Source organism: Gadus morhua, chromosome 21, assembly GCF_902167405.1.
Source record: "Gadus morhua chromosome 21, gadMor3.0, whole genome shotgun sequence".
In the NCBI taxonomy this organism is placed as follows: Eukaryota; Metazoa; Chordata; class Actinopteri; order Gadiformes; family Gadidae; genus Gadus; species Gadus morhua.
Window position 1 is genome coordinate 7,692,677 of NC_044068.1, and position 20,000 is coordinate 7,712,676.

General features: G+C 46.1%; 2 protein-coding genes across 14 annotated transcripts in view; one reads left to right on the plus strand and one right to left on the minus strand.

Moving 5' to 3' along the window:
* The first annotated feature begins 3,715 nt into the window (after positions 1–3,715).
* On the plus strand, positions 3,716–7,185 carry LOC115534576 (serine protease 23). Its single transcript, XM_030345659.1, has 2 exons — positions 3,716–3,954; positions 4,529–7,185. The coding sequence occupies exons 1-2, from the start codon at positions 3,950–3,952 to the stop codon at positions 6,102–6,104; spliced, it is 1,581 nt and encodes a 526-aa protein (XP_030201519.1). The 5' UTR covers positions 3,716–3,949; the 3' UTR covers positions 6,105–7,185.
* A 678-nt stretch (positions 7,186–7,863) lies between these two features.
* LOC115534575 (clathrin coat assembly protein AP180) overlaps positions 7,864–20,000 on the minus strand; it is a 26,305-nt gene continuing 14,168 nt past the window's right edge. Inside the window, exons 16-24 of one of the 13 annotated variants that reach the window (XM_030345645.1) lie at positions 19,665–19,892; positions 17,736–17,843; positions 15,343–15,417; positions 14,515–14,601; positions 13,630–13,691; positions 11,244–11,330; positions 10,745–10,773; positions 8,869–8,982; positions 7,864–8,538 (exon numbers count right to left, since the gene is read on the minus strand). In XM_030345645.1, coding sequence (XP_030201505.1) covers positions 13,636–13,691; positions 14,515–14,601; positions 15,343–15,417; positions 17,736–17,843; positions 19,665–19,892 — 554 coding nt within the window. In that variant the 3' untranslated portion in view covers positions 7,864–8,538; positions 8,869–8,982; positions 10,745–10,773; positions 11,244–11,330; positions 13,630–13,635. Of the gene's footprint in view, positions 8,539–8,868; positions 8,983–9,421; positions 9,506–10,714; positions 10,774–11,243; positions 11,331–13,629; positions 13,811–14,514; positions 14,602–15,342; positions 15,418–16,383; positions 16,645–17,735; positions 17,844–19,664; positions 19,893–20,000 lie in introns of those variants that run through there. The other 12 variants (XM_030345644.1, XM_030345646.1, XM_030345649.1 and 9 more) reach the window with 12 other exon arrangements.

Consider the following 20,000-nt stretch of genomic DNA (forward strand, 5'->3'; position numbering starts at 1 on the left):
CAGAGGCAGAGAGATTGAGAGAGAGAGCGAAAGAGGGAGAAAGAGACAGAGACAGAGAGACAGAGACAGGGAGATTGATAACGAGAGAGAGAGAGACAGAGGGAGAGAGAGAGAGATACAGCTGAGCATATTCTTCACAGATGGGCAAGGAGTCACAGATCAACGCGTCCAGCTGTCAGAGCTGCAGTGAAACATTGGAAAGAAAAAAGCAGTGTCCAGTTGGGTGGCCATGGGCGAGGGCTATAGAGTGACACATGGAGAGAGAATGGAACAGGTAAACTACAGACAGAGTATCCCTTCCTCATGAACTGATCCAAATGTAATGAAAAAGAAATTCCACATTTCCCAAACCTCCAAAAAAGACAAGATACAGAAACTCCTAGTAAGTGAACAAATAAATCCAGCCCAGCTGGTGTGAGAGTTTGATTCATCATGTCACAGAGAAAAAATTTTCCCTGATGAAAAAAAGGGAATGAAAGCGTCATATTGACATCTATGTCATTGATGTGTGTGTATTGAATGTTATCAATCAGTCAAACTCATTTTTATACATCTTTTTTTCATACTTTAGCAGCATATTTCTTTCATTTGATTTATTTCAGGTTTAGTCATGCCACTAAAACTTTATTCAATTAAATTCAGAGAGAGAGGGAGAGAGAGAGAGAGAGAGAGAGAGAGAGAGAGAGAGAGAGAGAGAGAGAGAGAGAGAGAGAGAGAGAGAGAGAGAGAGAGGAGAAGGAAACAATAAGAATCTATGAGTGAGTTTGGACAAAGGTGTGTATGGGAGTTTGTGTATATGAGTGTGTTTGTGTATATGTGTGTTTGTGTGTGTGTGTGTGTGTGTGTGTGTGTGTGTGTGTGTGTGTGTGTGTGTGTGTGTGTGTGTGTGTGTGTGTGTGTGTGTGTGTGTGTGTGTGTGTGTGTGTAAATCAAACACATGATCAATAATGAAAAAGGCAAGCAAAAAGAGGGGAACATTCTGTACTTTCGTGGTATGCATAACGCATCTACCTAGAATTACGTAAACACATTAGCCTTGTGAAAGTTTGAGTAATTATCATAGCTTCGAACTAATAACTTCCATGAGGAACACAATGCAGTGATTGGATTAAAATTCTGTTTGGAAATTAAGTTTCCTTTTTTTTTATTTTACAGCACACACACAGACATTTGAGTTGGCTCCAATGTCTTCATTTTCAAGGATATTGGATGTTGATAAATGAAGGCCTGCTTTCGTGCAAGTTCAGAGAATCCCATGGCAAACGCCAAGGTTGGCTTCACGCATCTCTCTGTTGTTTGGTGTACATTCAAGACGTTTGTTTAACAGGTCCTTAAGGGGATGCATCCCCACAGGCACTCACTCACCATCAGGAACCATCGGTTCATCGTTGTCTACACAGGATGTTTTCAATGAAAGATTTTTGGGACAAGAATCAATGAAAGGTGCAATGTTGAATGTAAAAATGAAGTACCACTGATGCGTTTATTTTTCGTAATATGAACCTATTATTTGAGTCGTAAAAAATAAAATGAAAATGCAATCCTACTGAATTTTAATTTTTCTCCTCTTCTCATCAAATCCTTGTAAAATGTGGATTTGAACATTCTAACTCAGCCTGCGTCGAATCAGTGTGAAATAGTAGTAGTAATAATAATAATAATAATATTCTTCATTTATTAATTCATAGAGCCCATGTCAAGCAGTACAAAAAGAACCCCGAAATCAAAGAGCTAGCTCGCTTGCTAACTAATGACGTCCTTCAGAGGTATGGTACGTTCACTGATGAATTGGCTGACTTAGTTGAGAACAATTTAATTCAAGAAACCTTGGCAGAATACTCACCGAGGATATCAACAAAGTTGTCACCGCCAACCTCTTAGCTATTGTTGATCGCCTTGCTCCGTTGGTTCCTGGCCATGTTGTAATGGGGCGGCCAGCAATCTCCTTCCCTTTTGGAATATCGAAGGCTACATACTGCAAGTTATAAAATAAAAGATTGCGGATCTGTTTGGCATAAGTGATCGGACCATTCGTCAGAGAATGTACGACCATAGACTGAGGTATATTACTCGAGAAAGGACTTAAATCTGCCAAATATATTTTAAGAAATGTGTCGTTTTTTGTTGTTGATGCAGAATGCCTGATATGTACTTTCAAACTCACGGATTGATTCTGCTTTGCAGAAGACTGTGAGTGCAAAGTAAGTTTCAACAATTGAAACCAATAGAAATCCATAATCAAATACAGCGGAAGCTCGTCCCATTTTTCACAGGCGGGGCCCTAATCACAAAACCCTTTTAAATTAATTTGAACTAGTAAGTCTCCATTCAAGCCATATGAATGATACTTCTATCTGTACAGCTCATGGTAGATGTCATCCATCACATCAACACTTGGAACCTTCGTGACATTCCCCACACTATTTGCAGTGACGATATAAGCTACCTGTCATACTCCCACTGTGTGTCGCTAACATTGCGTACATAGTTTGTCCTTCAGGTTGGACATGTCTTCACTTTTTCACCGCAAAAAGTTCCAAGAGTACGTGATTCATTAAGAAGAGTGGAGGTGGCTGGGACGGGGTCGCGAGCCATGGCCAATCTCACACTTTGACAGCAGGAGGGAGCGTTGATGTCACCTGTAGCTCCAAGCCATCTGTGTCTCTCTCGCTCTGCACAATGGGTTTTGACTTTTAGCGGGGCGGTTTTTGAAAATGCTAATTCAAATTGGATGATTGCGTTTTTAATTTCCTTCATGACCCAAATAATGTATTTATATAATTAAAACTCAAGTAAACTGCAGACTTGACCGTTACCTTGGGTTTGGGATGGGTAAAACTAGCATGCTGTCATAAGCATGCTAACAGATGGATGCGCAACCTAGTGGTTTCTCCACACCAAAGGAACAGAGGAGAGAATGCGGGAGACGATGGGAATGCGTTGAGCGTAGTTTGAGTCATTACTGTTTTTGTTGGCTAACCTAACCCCTTGCATTGCACTTACTTATTCAGCATACAACTCATAGCACCGATGGGACATTACAGTGACGCATTATGGGCCCCCTTCTTAAAACAGCGTAAGACATGCAAGGGGGATTTCAGACAGTTCCCACTCTTTCGGAGCCGTTGCAGGATTAATTAGAAGCAGGTTTCGTTGCTGATGTGTTTGTTTCCCAAGTTCCCATAGTTATTATCAACCCCTGGCCATCGCCTCCCCTTATTCTTATCAGGGAACAAACCTGCTTTTCATCACACCACCACTATGGGAATAAAAGGCTGTCAAAACCCTTGTTTTTGTGCGTTTCTTATTGCTAATTACATATAATTACTCCCCTCACAATAATACACAACACATTATAGTATTTCTTGATTATATATAAATAATTTAATTAGATTGATTGCTATTATCATGTTGGTTTATTTGAACTCTTATATATATATTGGCTAATAAACGATGACAGTGCTTCTTTGTTTGCTTTCAGTGTGGGTTGTGGTGACAATATAATGACCTATTCAGCTGTTGGAATCATGAAACCGTTCAGCCTATTTGCATGTATAATGTTATAATGTGCGTGTGTGTTTAAAACTCAATCTGAATTTAAGATTTCAGATTATTGTTCCTTAAAAAAATTAAAAGAGAGCATATGATCATTCCATCATCGCAAGATAACAACCCACAAATATGCGTGGAATCAAAAATCGGTCGTGTCACGAGATACTTAAACCTTCATTCATGCTTTCTACGGTCTTGGGTTTAGTTCGCTCCCCCTTCCGTTTGCACTTTTTTTTCTCCGAAAGACTTGATATACCTTGCTCTCCGCTTCTTCGGTAGCCAGGGAATGATGGGGAACGGTCTTTTGCTTGGCATTTTGCTCGTTTCGAGGATTGGATTTTAATCAATTCGCATCGCTGACTGCTAATTGAATTTGTCTTGATCAGATTTCACATGAATGAGGTAGGCTACATTGGAATGATTGTCAACGGTTTCATTGGCTTTTTACAAGTTAATATGTGATTGGTGTTAGCGTTATTTATCATAAGTATGTTTGAGTCGTCACTTTAGGTAGAATCATTTCATAAATATTGTATCTTCTTTCGATGTGACCCTATAACGAGGTGATCCCATTGTCACATCTATGTGATTTGTTAAACCTTTTCTTTTTAGATTATTTAAAAACTGTAGAATAGGCATGATTTTCTTCCTAAATTTGATTAACATAGCAGATTCTAAATGGAAGAATATTTGTTAAATAAATTCGGTTTACAAATTGAATCTTACTATTATCTAAACGGGGATTGTGCGCCCTCTGCTGACTATGAATGTACCATGCAGGGTTGAAATATAAATCCTGTCTCTCCCTCTCTCTCCCTCTCCCTCTCTCTCTTTCTCTCTCTCTCTCTCTCTCTCCCTCCCCCTCTCTCTTTTCTCTCCCTCTCTCTCTCGCTCTCACCACCCCCCCTCTCTCTCTGTCTCTCCCTCCCTTCCCCCTTTCTCTCTCTCCCCTTCTCTCCCTCTCTCCCTCTCTCAGCATGATGTACCCCCTGCAACTCCTCTGCCTGCTGCTCTGCATGGCCTCCTCCTCACAGGCCTCTGAAACCCCGGATGAACACAATGTGGTTGGTGACCAGCCCGTCCCGGTGGTGCTGGACCTCTACACAGAGACCCTCGCCCCGTCTGCCTTCAGGGGCCATGGCGGGCCCCAATTTGACCCCCAACACAGCCCGGAGCCGCTTCTATGCGGCATCGAGTGCCAAAGCGCCTTGCCTCCCTTGGACCAGGCCGAGCAAGAGAGGATTCTGGGATACGAGACGCTGCGCGACAACGGCACGCGCACAAGGACCCAGGTCTCTCTACGCGGCTTCAGCCACACCGCCTCACGCCGGGCGTCCCGCGAACCCGCGCCCAAACGCGGCAAACGGCAGGTCTTCGGCCCGGACGGGCGGTTCGTCATCTCCGGCTCCCACTTCATCACCAGCTACCCATTCGCTTCGGCGGCGCGTCTCTCCACGGGCTGCTCCGGCGTCCTGGTCTCCCCCAGGCACGTGCTCACGGCGGCCCACTGCGTCCACGACGGCAGGGACTACCTGGAGGGGGTCCCCCGACTCCGGGTGGGGCTGCTCCAGCTGAAGACCAAGAGAGGAAGAGGAGGAGGAGGAGGAGGAGGAGGAGGAGGAGGAAAAAGGAGAGGCCGAGGGAGGAGACCGGGGGCACGAGGAGGAGGACAGGCCGAGACGGTCCAGGAGGAGAACGGGGAGGAGGAGGAGGAGGAGGAAGAGGGCGAGGGCGAGGAGGACAACAGCGTGGACCCGGTGGCGCCCGACGGCGTACGGGGGCAGGGCGGGAGAAGGAGGCTCTCCAGACGAAGGGGAAGGAGGGTGAGGGCCGGGGCACCGGCTGCAGGAAAGAGGCAAGCGAAGGAGGGAGTGGCCGGGACGGACGACGGAGGCTACAGCCGTCGGCGGCGCGTGCCCCGCAGCACAGCGCTGCCCAAGCGCCCGGTGTTCCGCTGGTCCAGGGTCAAGCAGACGCACGTTCCCGCCGGTTGGATCCAGAATGACAACAACAACAACAACAACAACAACAACAACAACAACAAGAGCAATAACCGATCGGTGTCGGCCGACTACGACTACGCTCTACTGGAGCTGAAGAGGCCGGTGAAACAGACGCCCATGTCTCTGGGCGTCGCCCCCAGCGACCAGCCCCTGACGCGGATCCACTTCTCGGGCTACGACCTGGAGAGGGCGCCCTCGGACGGGAGCGAGAGAGTGGTGTACCGCTTCTGCAGCGTGTCCCAGGAGTCGGACGACCTCATCTACCAGCACTGCGACGCCCAGCAGGGGGCGTCGGGCGCCGGCGTGTACGTCCGCGGCCGGCAGGAAGTGGACGGCGGGAAGGGGAAGTGGCGGCGGCGGGTGATCGGCGTGTTCTCGGGCCATCGCTGGGTGGAGCTGGAGGGCAGCCGGCAGAAGGACTTCAACGTGGCGGTGAGAATCACGCCGGCCAAGTACGCCCAGATCTGCCACTGGATCCACGGGATCCACGGCTCTGTGGGGCGGTTTGAGGTGTGGGGGGGGACGGTCTGGCTCGAATGGAGAACTTAGAACTAAACATCTACTGACTTACTTTTGAAACATCGACCGTGCAGTCTATCCGTTGGTTGTAACAGATGACTTATATTTAGACCAAATTCGGTTACGCTCTAATCCCTAGTCACCTCCTTAAAGGGTGATATTATGCAAGCATGTGTGAGTGAGATTAGCCATTACAAGATCTGCCTTTTCTGTTTTAGTGACAACACAAGTGGGTGTGTCCACCTAGATGCATGATGGATGGAGGCATTATATCACCCCTTTAAATCCTTGCAGACGGGGATGTATGACCAGTTGTATCCTCTTAAATCGTGGTTGGCTCCCATCAGTTTTGAAACCTTCCTAGAAATCAAATCAAGTTCACTTTAAGAATACATATATATATAGCCTATAACTGCAAGATAATACACGTGTTACTGGTGCTATCCTATCACGGTCCTTTGGTGCTCATGATGAATCTTGATGAATAAATATCAGCAAGGTCATCATCGTTTTGCGCACATTGTCAATATTGTATTTGTTTGTAATACATTATGTATCAATACATATGGCTGTCTTAGAAATAATAATAGATATTATAATTGTTGTTTAAGAATCATGATGTCAGATTGACACTGATTTTAATGTCCATTCTATTGTAGAGCTCCTATGATCGCACTATTAGCAATAACCATATAGCAGTAGCAATAGCATGAATGGTAGCATGAATGGTAGCTTTGTGTAAATAACTATACCAGGGTAGATAAGTGATGAGTCAAGGAGGTTGGTTTGGATCAGTGTAGTTTGTCTTTTATTGCATCACATTTGGACTCACATGCAAGTGGGGGGGTCTGGGGCTGGTGGCGGTGTGGTGGGTGGAAGGGGGTGGGGTGGGGGTGGGGAGGGGGGGGTAAGAGAGTTTCAGGTATCAATCCCGTCCATAAAAATAAAAAAAACACAAAAACACAGCCTTCAAAGGAGTACCAGGAACACATTATGTATCCACATCCTGTTTGTCTGAAGTGTTTTTAATCACTTTCATTTTATTTTCCAACACTTTGTTATGCCACAACGGATTAAGATACTCACTTTTGTAAATAAACGACACACAGAACACCCAGCGTATATTTGAGTGCTTTTACAGTGAGAGTACCCAAGATTGCCCTCTTGGGTCACATTCCAATCAAAAGTTAAATAATATCAACCATTTTCACCTCCTCTTGTACAGTAAGATTACATATCTGTCCATCGTTCAGGACCAGAGAATGCTGAGCGATTTCTTTTTAGAAATTGAATAATTCCCAGAGTTTACCTCGTGTTGCATGCCATGGTGCAATACCATTCAACACCAGCAGATAGGGCAACAGATAACACTTGAGGCTGGTGTTGCATTCAATACTGCCTCTGAATACAGTTTAAGATATGTACAAAGAAAGCCGGGGCTTTTATTTTAATCAGTTTGCACATTTTCCTCCATGATTTTTTGAAATAACGAAATATATATTTTTGTTCTCAAAAAAGTTAAAAGAAAAATATGTATAATCTATACTCAAAATATACTAAAATGCATATGTCAATTGAACACAGTTCACAATTTGCTATCGATAATCATAAATGATAAAAATGAAAGCAAGAACTTTGGAAAAAAAGACTAAGCTAATAGCACTATAGAGTTTGTTAAATAGAAACAGTGCAAGATGGAGGCTTTTTTTCAAAAAGTTACACTTTGATATTCAGAACTGTTCTCTGAGAGGTTTGGTGTACCAATGGCAGGGAGAATGGATGGTCGTAATCACAGAAGAACATCTATGTGTTTATTGATGTCATGAACATAGCTCACCATTAGGTCAAATGACAAGGGAAACGGTGGGGATTGGCCAGTGAGGTATATACATACACACACCACACACCACACAACACACACCACACAACACACACACAAACACACACACACACACACACCACAACACACACACACACACCACACACACACACACCACACACACACACACACACACCATACTCAGTCCACATTTAACAAAGTCCTCGGCTGGGAAGATGCGTAAATGAAACTAAACACATGTCCACCATTCAAAAAGTCACCTGATACACATAAACCCAGAATGAATCTAAATACAATGGGGGTCATTTTTTTGGGGGTTGTTTTTTTTTGTTTTTTACATCATAATATACTAAGCAAAGATTAACACTGAGGTACACCCATACTCACACACATACACACACGTTAAACAGAATAATATTCTTTTCTGTATCTAGGGTTCACATTCACGGTTGTGCTACAACATTTGATGGGGTGAGGGGGGGTTTAAGTTAAGGGGCTGTGTAAGCTGATGGCTGATGTATAGCTGAGAGGAGGGGGGGGATTGGGGTGGTCTGGAACGAGGGGGAAGGCAGTAAGGGGGAGGCGCACACATCCACAGCTGCAGAGCTCCAGACACGACAACCTCTGGGAGACAGAGAGAGAGAGGGAGGGAGAGATAGAGAGGGAGAGGGAGAGAGAGAGGGAGACAGAGAGAGAGAGAGAGAGGGAGAGGGAGAGAGAGAGAGAGACACAGAGAGAGAGAGAGAGAGACAGACAGAGAGGGAGAGTATGAAAGAAAGAGACAAAGGCAGAAAGAGTGAACAGGAAAAATGAACCACATTAGTGTTATTTTCACTATGGCCCCGTTGTTAACATTAACATAACATTAAAATGTATCAAATGCAAACCTCAAACAGAGAGAACCCCATCACAGTTATCAAGCACCACCACACAGCGACAGATACGTCATCTTACCTTTAGGGGGGCTTTCTGGGTAGCAGACTACATGAAGTCTTTAATGTTGAGGTCGTCCAGGGCGTTTCGGGGGGGAGGGGGCCTCCTAGGGCTCTGGGTGACCCCCGGGGACATCTGCAGACACACCGCCAGGTTATCACTCACGCCGACGCCAGCAGAAAACACGTCCACTAGCTAAGTCCAACTCTTTTGGGGTCGTCATGCAGGTGAAGCTCACACACACACACACACACCCATCTAGCTAACTCAGCTATCACTATCCCCCCCCCCCCCCCCCCCCCCCGAACTATAGGAGTGTCTCGGGACATGCTGGTCTAGAAGCATTGAATATCCCTCCCTGATTGGTTTTTATTATATGTAATACTGTAATAAATCAATGTGAATAATACCACAGATGATGTATTGTTAGTACAATCATGCTGCCACCAATAGGAGGTGCTAAACCTCGCTATTGTCTCACAAACGGTCGCCCCTGAGTCTACGAAAGAGTCTATGTGTGTGTGTGTGTACGTGTGTTCTGCGTGAGTGCGTATCTCTGCTCCTTGATTATTACCGGGGCGCCAGTGGCGGCTCCAGCAGCGGGGAGGCCCGGCCTAAGCATAGGCATCATGGGGGCCCCGCCTCCTGGGGATCCTGACTACGTTACCAAGGATACCGCGGGAGAGAGGAGAAACACAAGTAAGAGACAATCTCAACGTGGGGGACGTCTGATGTGTGTGTTGTGTTGCGCTGATAGGCTGCCTGGAAGAGGTCAAAGGCCAGCGCTAGGTGTTCCTAATGTCCCGGGAGGGCCTCACTAGGGGTCCCGGGACTGCCGGTCTTACCATGCTGTAGGTGGGGTAAGCGCCCATAAAGGTTGGGACCCCAGCAGGTGCGGTCTACGGGTGTTGCGGTGGGAGGAGGGGAGATTGAGGAGGGGGGAGGGTGGGTCGAGGGAGAGGGAGGGAGGTTGGGATGTTACAACGCGACATACAACAACAACCACGGGTGAAAGCACTGCAGACGAGGACGCACGGCAAACACACACACACATCACTGCGGCAACGCAGGAGAGGGGGTGACGACAGTGGGGAAGGGGTCACACGTGATGTACATGTAGAACACTAAGCTAAGACATTAAGACACGAAACGCTTACGAAAAACAAAGGACCAACAGGTAACGGACCAGACGTATAGCAATAGAGAGAGCCGGATCGTCTAAAGTAAGCCTAATTGGTTTGTGTGGGGTTCAATGTTTGATAGATCGTGGAAGAATCTTAAAAGGTTTCTTCGGCGTAAATTTAAAGTTCCGGCGATGAAATGGCTTGTAAAATGTATTGATTTGAAAATACAGGTAGTTGCTTCAAACCTGCTGCTGCTTAGGTCACTTTCTATGCAAACAGAAGTGCAAAAAATAAAGCACTAAGAGAGGCAGACAGGGAGCTTTGGGTTGCATTGCTACTGCTTAAACATCATACAATGTTAAGCATAGAAGTTGTTTCAAAGTTACAGCTTCCTTTATGAGCACTAACTCTTGCCAACTCGTCGCTCTCCAGAAGGTCTCAAACAAATACATCTCTGAAGAAACAGAAGGTTAAAGTAGTTATTGAACTACCCTTGCCTGGAATTGTATTCATTTTTAGTCATTTGGATGGAGTTGTAACGTTGACAACAAGCGTCTGACTTTTACTTTGACACATCCTTGATATTTTTTTATTTTATTTGCTGGGCCACTCAGAATGTCATGTCATGACGATTGGATAATCCTGGAGAGCCTGAAGAGGGCAACACTTGCGATTTACTGGATGCACTGTCTGTCACGGCCATGCGGCTCCACTCCATGCTATAGGACACAGACAACATTTACCATGGGAGCACCCCAACTTGGGGGAGCTACCTGAGTAGGTTGGGCTCCAAGCGAGAGATCTGTGGGGGAGAGAGGGCAAGGAAGAGCAGGAGAGAGAGAGAGAGAGAGAGAGAGAGAGAGAGAGAGAGAAGAGAGAGAGAGAGAGAGAGAGAGAGAGAGGAGAGAGAGAGAGAGAGAGAGAGAGAGAGAGAGAGAGATAGAGAGAGAGAGACAGAGAGAGAGAGAGAGAGAGAGAGACAGAGAGAGAGAGACAGAGAGAGATAGAACAAGGTATTAGTTGCTTTTCTATGAATTTACATCTTTCTACAGTTGTATCAGATTTGGGTCATTCAGAGCTTTCTTTTTCTTATTTCTCAGGTTCAATGAACATAACTTATATGATGCAAAAAACATGAAAAAGAGACCTTGCAGTCAACAACGATGCAACTCGCTCCATGCTAATATAATGTGTGACTGTAGCTCCGATAATAATCAGTCTCTCGTTATCTTAACAACACCGGGGGTTGTCTAAATTCATCGGGCTACTTACTCCCCGCCATGCTAGCCATGGTGGCATCAAGGTCAGCGGCTTGTGGGGTGACGGCTGGCTTCATGACGTCTCCTAGGCCATCGAAAGCTACAGCAGACGGGGGACGGCACAACGTGGTTAGAGGGAGGGCTCACAGAGATTCACAGAGAAGATGAACCGAACCGGGTGCCTCATCATATGTTGATCATATGTGTGTTGCGGCTAATGGAATGATAGTAGAATAATACTAAAAGCAGGGCTAAAAATGAACTGTTTCCGTTTGCAGCATCTTTTTATAAACAATGTATGTCTGCGGTGTATAATTGCTTTTATCTTCTCATATCTTTATTGGAGATTTCTAGATGTGTTTTAAAGGCGCTCTATATATACATTTGCCGGTAACATTTTACAGTAATGTTCAGTCATAAATCATTTATAAGCCTTCAGTTAATAATGAACTTATCATTAACAATTCGTTAATTTAGGACCACTAGTACTAATAGTATTATACATTGATGCGTATAGTAATCGCTATGATAACAATGATTTAGTATTCACATGATAATAATCAGAGGGAACACACACACACACATGCACGCACTGACGCACACTTTGACAAAATCATATACAAATAGAAATCTGCAAGAAACCAGCCAGTAACTAGTGGTTTAAAACCAAGGCAACTATAACGGTATTTTATTTTCCTCCACAGAAGTCTGCAGTAGAGACATACGGCTGGTACTTAATTTCACACACATACAAACGCACACACACACACACACACACACTCCCATTCCAACTGCCAGGCATCACAGTGCGGCGCGGTACTGCTAAGCTCGTAGCACTGCAATGCAGCAGTGCACTGTGGGAAATTAGCGTGGCACTCACCCAATCAAAGAGCAGGGAGCAAGCAATGAGCCAAACCATGAGCCAGATGAAAAGCAAGGAAAGAACGTGTTAAAGGGAGCAAAAGAGAATGATCAGAGAGAGAAAGTGAGACGGAGGAGGTGACACAATGGAGTGAGACAGTCAATGCAAAATAAACGATTCCAAAGAGCAGATACAGATGAGTTATTGTGACACAGAGGAAGGTGAGAGATAGCAAGAGGAAAGGAAAAGTTAGGTTTCTATAGCGGTCGTATTAGTCGAAGTGTTCATCGACCAACAGTTACGTAACATGCAGAGACACAGACAGGGGCGAGGAAACCAGGCGGACACAGGTGAGAAAGGCCACTGTTGCCAGGGTGACAGAGTTCCTATGGTTACAGCCACTTGGCCAGTGAAATGACGGCGGCGGGGGATGGAAGGGGGAAATCCCACGAGACTCATTCATTCATTGATATGCACACGGTATGCGTGCTGAATTCGGGATGGATGACTCATGATGTCGTGTTAGATAGAGAGGCCTATATGTACATAAAGCTATCAATACATATGTTCAACAAACTATGGTCCTTCACACAATGCACCTCATCCAATGACCCGAACACGTACAATACAGAGAGTATGAGGAATACAGGTTTTGGTGTGGTATTGAGGTATGGACAACCCTCATTATAGATATTGAAGGATCGACAACATTTGGGCCACAAAACCGGCAAAAACAGTCATCAATAGGAGAACTAGATGGATGGCACTTTGAAAAACATGTAACGTCATGTCACAGTATGTCAACGTTGTTTAAAGGTCCCATTTTATACCACCAGGTGTGAGTGTGATTAGCCATTACAAGCCATTTGGAACATCTGCCGGTTGGTCATCTATCCGGCATACATATAGGTGGACACACCCACTGTTATGTCACTAGAGGCTTGTAATGGCTCACACCTGGTGGTATAACATGGGACCTTTAAGGTTGTTTAATGTTAAATGTAGTGCTGTCAAGCGATTAAAATATTTAATCGCGATTAATCACATTAATGCCATAGTTAACTCACGATTAATCACAATTATTTTTTCTATGCTAAATATCCCTTGATTTCTTTGTCCCATTAATTTTTCTCATTTTAATGCTCTTATCAACATAGAGGAGTGCATCGGCTTGCCTTGTGCAAATGTTTTTTTATTGATAACAACATTGGCATATACTGATCAAAACAGGACGATACAAAAGAAAAGCCTATAGTGCAATTAAACGATGAACATGCAAAGATACCGCCTTGAACAAAGCAGTCAGGCTACTGCTTCTTTGTTTTGAGCCAAAAAAAAAAAAGAAAAACTTTGTATTTACCTTTTAAATAAAAGAATTGCGTTAATCGCACGCTAAAAAAATGTACGCTGTTGAAATTGGTTTGCGTTGACGCCGTTAATAACGCGTTTAACTGACAGCACTAGTTAAATTAAATCAAAACGTTGCCAACAATTGCTTCCTAACGGTCATGCACTGAAGTGTGGAGTCCTTGTTTACCTGACATCAGCTCGGCACCTGGGCCCGCGGGCGCAGGGGTGTGGCTTCGGCCCCCGCGGGTTCTGGCCAGCCAACCAGAACGCGGCGAAAAAATTAAAATAAAAAAATAAAAAAGTGTCCGTGGCCGTTTCCGGATGCAGCATGGAGGGCACAGAAGGGGTTAACAGTCAACCTGGGAACGCTGGGAACACCGAGCAAGACAGCAATGGGTTAAAAAAGGAACGTCGTTTGAGTGTATACAGTTATTATATTTATCATCACACACTCCTCCATAATCTCTTCATTCAAAGTCGTAATAAAAAAGGCTAACACAATTTGAAGGAACTATGTGCATTATTTGCGATTTCAAACTAGCTCCAGTATGACTTGAGAAAAATTAAATACACTCTGTTCCTCAGCCTTGCTTTTCCCAAACCTCGCCCAACCTCTTCCAGTGAGGCTTGGTACTTAAAATGTAACATGAGATTTCTCTAAGCTGTTTCAGAGTGAGAGCAATTTACCTAGATCTCTTTAGCATTAAAGTTAGGGTCGACCTGACATTATCATTTTTTTAGAGGACATTAAAAACAATTATATTTAGCATATTGAACCTTTAAATAAATTACCATAGAGATTAAGTAATTAACTAACAAGCATGACACCATCCAGTCCCAGACAGCCAGACAGCAAACAAGAATCTGGTTCACAACCCAACCAAGAAAACTCTAAAATAAGATACCAGAACCAAAACGATATTTCCAAAAAGAATCTCCTCAACCTTGAAATACCCATCCGGTTAACACTGAAAACAACAACATCCTGACTGCATTCGTTCACACAGATCTCTGACTTTCTGCAAACGATATCAAAGGGAACGGGAAGGGGAGAGGTCGGTCGGTTACCCACCACCAAACAGATTCATGATGGCGCCACTGTCCATTTTGGAGGGAGTTGTGGACGAGAGGTTGGGGGCGGGAGAGGAGAACATATCCCCTATGAAGGGCCAAGGTACACAACGACGTTTTAACACAAAAACGCACACAAAATGGCCACTCGCTCTGCGACAACCAACACAGCATCCGTACACTCAACCACCCACCACACGCGTGTGAACGCCACCAACGCATACTGAGGCGTGTGTATACATGCCTGCATGCGCGTGGGGGAAGAAAATACAAATTAAAAGCAATCCCACATACCTAGATGCTTAAACAGGCTCTTTATGGAGCACTGTTGCTATCGTCGACCTGCGGTAGACCATGCTCGGCAGAGAGGGAAAGGCTGCTTCCACGATGGTGAATAGCTTGTTGCTAGCCCAGACGGGAATGCTATTAAGTCACTATTTCGCTATTTTATCACTTTCGTTTTCAATCACTTACATTTAATTCTTGAATGCAAAATAAATAATAATAATAATGAATAAATTAAGTAATTTAAGACATGTGTCATGTAGGAGCTGGGTAAGCGCTTGCTGAAGGGTGCGATAGGCTGCAGCAGGGTCGCACTTGCACGCATCGGGCGTCGCACCCGATGCATTCCAGCCGGGAGTCAACCTACCCAGCCATGACTCTCTCCGCATCCCTCTGAACGCTCTCCATTCACTCCAGCGTTTCAGAGAGTTCTCCGTTTAGTTTAGCTCAAGGGACCCGGGCAAAGCAGAGGGATGCGGAGAGGGAAGGTAGGGATTTGCACATCAGCAGGTCGGAGGTAGTGGGGGGGGGGGAGGAGGGGTACCTGCTGCAAAAAGATCCACACTGGGAGCGGCTTCAGCCCCGGAGACGTTCGTGTCTGGCATTGCATCGAACATATCTACAAACGTAGCGTGCACAGAGAGACACGTTGCTATGCACACTTGTGGAAAGGCTTGTTTTCCTTTTTCATTTTCTTTTGGTTTTCAAGTCATAATTGGATAATCAAACGCAGTGAAAGGAAAAGGTGTAAAGTGATCCCTCAGAACACATCGCAGGTGACCTGATGGGAGGAAGATGGAAGGTTATCTTGTCAGGATACGAGACAGGCGACCTGACGGAGAATGGGAAGGAGCCACGTCAATATGTGCACATTAGCCGGATGAAAAAGCAGGGAGGATGAAGGTGGAGAATGAAACAGAGATGGAGAGATGAAAAGGGAAGGGGTGTCAACTGAGCGTAAATGATGAGACACGACAACCAGGGATCAGAGGGGAACGAATCAAGAGAAACGCACAGCAGAGGAGACGAGAGGGGACGCTGGGAGAGAAGAGAGGAGCGCATAGCCGGGGAAAGAAGAGAGGAAGAGAAGGAAAGGAGAGAGGAAGGAGCGAGGAGGAGAGGAGAGACAAGAGGGGACGCTGGGAGCGAAGAGAGGAGCGCATAGCCAGGGAAAGAAGAGAAGAGAAGGAAAGGAGAGAGGAAGGAGCGAAGAGGAGAGGAGAGACGAGATGTGATCAGAAAGGAGAAAGGGAGGTCAGAAGAGGAGAGACAAAGAGAAGAGAGAAGGGGCAAGGAGGTGAGGAGAGGAAGGGAGAGGAAAAGAGAGGAGAGGAGAGGAGAAAATGGGACAGGAGGAGAGGGGAGAGGAGAGGACATGATATGCGAGGATAGGACGGGATAAGAGAGGAGAGGAGAGACGAGGAAAGGAGAGAAAAGTCCGGAGAAGAGGGGAGAGGAGAGGAGGGGGAGGAGGCTTGTTAGGAGAAGGAGAAGGGGAGGCCAGGATAGGTTGAAGCGACAGCCGATCAAACCCCAGGGCCACACAAGGGTGAGAGACGAGGGTGGCGGTGTCTGAAGCATTTACCACCAAACAGGTCTAGCGAGGGGTTGGCGCTGATGGAGGCGGAGGAGGGAGCGGACACGGGGGCGGATGCTGAGATGGTGGCGGCGGTGGTGATGGTGTTGGACGTGGAGGTGAAGAGCGGGGAGGGTTGAGGCGGGGGCACCGCCCCGCCGAAGCAGGGGTCCAGCCCGTCGCCCATGTCGTTCTGCTCGGGCATCATGGAGAAGAGGTCCAGTCCGATCGAGGGAGCGACGGGGGAACCGCCCGAGGGGGCGAAAGGGTCTTCAGGAGGGGGAGGGGGGAGGGGTGGAGCAGTGGGGTGGGGATGGATGGGGGGGGGGGGGGGGGAGGTGTGGGATGTGGATGGTATATGACAACACAGGTTATGGTATAATGCAGAATACATGAGTTACACATGAAGAGAACCGATTTCGCAGGAAGAGGAAATGGAAATGGAGATGAGGTGAGGGATGAGATGAGGGACAGGAGGCAGCAGGACTCCTACATTCTCCGGAGCTTTCTGATGGGGGTCTAGGGAGCGTGGTACGAAGCGGACATCGCACCAAGTGTCTCGATAAGACACTTGTCCAGAACAAAAGCAAAAGCGCGGTTGCGTGTGTGAGAACTGAGGTGCCACACATAACACCATTAAAAAAAAAGCAAGCCAGCTCGTTATCCGATCCGCAGGAACCTCTAAAAGATAACGCCGGCTAAAACCAGGAAAAGCGTCTCATGTGTAGCGAAAGCATCCATTTGACCAAATGGAGAAAGTTGATAAAAGCACTTGGCTGTTCGCTGGCCCACACTGCCCACTCGAACACAGCAACAACCAACACTCTTGTAACACTTAAAAGCATTCATCCTCCTCTTTGTTCCCCATGGCAACATCGATGCGCCGCACCAGAGCACAGCAACGGCGGATAATCAAACCGTCATTGGAAAGACCCTGGCAAAGGCCACAACAATGGCCGGTCGAGGTATCACCAGACACACTAGTGTGTGAACTGGAAACACACACACAGGTGAGGACAGACACACACACACACACACATACGTGGCCAAAACAAACACACTTAAACACACACATGCGGGCACGGACAGACACACACACACACACACACATGCCTAAAACAAACACACTAACACACCCACACACAAATACACGCACACTTGATTACACTAGCAGACACATGTACACACAAAAAACACACACACACAAAGTTGACTACACAAACACACCCACACACACTTGCCAACGCAAACACACGCACATACACACTAAACTACAAAAACATACAAACTCTCCCGCCACATATTTAGTTAATATATTCGTAACGGGGTTAAGGTAAGTAAAGGTAAGCTTCAACACCCACCAGCTGCAGCGCCGGCGGCTGGTGGGGGGGCAGGGGCCCCGCCGTCAGCTGTGGCGGGGGCCTGGGCTGCAGGGGTCTGGGCTGCAGGGGCCGGTGAGGAGAAGGCATCTGAGGGGCCCCCAGACCCCAGACATCACACAAGGATAACAAAGAAGGAGGGGGGGAGAGAGAGAGAGAGAGAGAGAGAGAGAGAGAGAGAGAGAAGAGAGAGAGAGAGAGAGAGAGAGAGAGAGAGAGAGAGAGAGAGAGAGAGAGAGAGAGAGAGGGAGGGAGGGAGAGAGAGAGAGAGAGGGAGAGAGAAGAGCGGGAGGGAGGGAGAGAGAGAGAGAGAGAAAGAGAGAGAGAGAGGGAGAGGGAGGGAGAGAGAGAGAGAGAGAGAGAGAGAGAGAGAGAGAGAGAACAAACGCAAAAAACGAAAGAAAGAAGAAAAAAATATAAATAAAAAAGGAGAAAGACAAAAGACAGTGAGCAAGATGAAAGAAGTGACCCATAGGGTGAAACGGATGCAAGAGAAAACATTCAAAACACATATCTATAAAGTAAAGATTGCAGTAGAAATAAGCAGTAGAAAATGTATTTACCTTGAGTATTATTAATGTTATTTTAATGTCATTATGCACCATAATGACATTAATAAGTTAGTTTTAATGTGTACGATGTGAACAATTACAAATCACAACACTGATTTGTAGCATGGGTGATTGACAGGTGAAAGGACGAATGAGGGGAGAAGAGGCGTGGAAGCAGGTGTTTAACTACGAAGAGGGGCGGGCGGGTGTCTAACATTCCACTAAGAACTACAACTACAAGCGTCCATGGACTCTGAGCAAAGCGAGATTTGGGTTAATTACAGCTGAAGCAGCATGACAAGGTTTGATAGAATTGCTTTTCGCTGCAGCCAAGGAAAAGCCTGTCGGGTTATCAAACCGAATGCATGAATTATTATGTGTATCCATATGTCTGGGTGCCATCCAATGCTATAGGGCTTGTACATCAGAATGCATCATGGGATTTTTTTGTTGGTGACACTCCGCCATTTTGAGCAGACATAAGAGAGTTGTAGTGCTTTAAAATCTTAAATTAACATAAATATACCATAAACTTGGCTAATGAAAAACCTTGTTTTGCCATGTCTTGCACGAGAAACGCTGTCGCACTTTCAAACATAACAATATCTCCCTATAGTGACGGATCATTTCATATTTTCATAAATCACAACAATGACCAAAACAACATAACTACTTAGATAATAACTACTATTCCAAGACTTCTTTGCTTCCAAAATGGAGGCGGTCGTTGCAATGTGACATCACGATGAAAAAGCCCTGTAGCACATACTGTAAATGCTCATTGGCTAGATTTGTCTCCGCAAGCATTAGAAGAATGTGTAAGTAGCACTTATATAGTGTGTTTATGTGTGTGTGTGTGTGTGTGTGTGTGTGTGTGTGTGTGTGTGTGTGTGTGCGCATGTGTGGGTGCGTGCGTGCACTTGTGTGTGTGTGTGTGTGTGTGTGCAAGAGAGAGAAACTGCATTTTCACATATTGTCACGCTCCTGCAAGTCCTTTCGTCTTTAATTTACCCTGACCATTTACAGCCACGCTAAGGAAACATCTAAGCGACTATCCAATCTACCACCGTCTTCTATTATTCTACCCACTATTATTCCTATTCCAATTAGGGTTATGTAAGTGACATCTAACCGTGTCAAGAAACCCACTAAACCATCATCATCATAAGCCCATAAATAATATTCCTTGTGGACCTTGAGCACGGCGTCTTTAGCACTCCTATAACCTTGCAGGGTATTGACAATATGCGGCACAGGGTCCCTGTGATATTGACTCTACACATGCGCTTTGCATCACGGTCGACGGAGAGGTTTTGAGGGGCGGAGCTCTGCAGAGGTGCTCCTCTGGAAGCCCACTGACCTCCTAACAGATCCATATTGGCGTTGCTGGGGGAAGAGGAGGAGGCGACAGCTGCCGTGCTAGTGGGAGGGGCTAGGGAGACTCCGGTGTCTGCTGCTACTGCTGCTACTGCTGCTGCTGCTGCTGCTGCTGCTGTCGGTGTGGGGGCAGGAGTGGGCGTGGCCCCGGCGGAGGGGGGCGCGGCCTCAGCCGTGAGGGTGGGTTCGGATAACAAGGAGTCGCCCATTTCTGTCGTGCGACGTGGAGGGGGGGGGGAAAGCAAACCGAAAAAAAAAAGAAACCGAACGAAGGAACCGAATTAATAAACCAACCCCCAAAGAACGTTTGGTCGAAAAA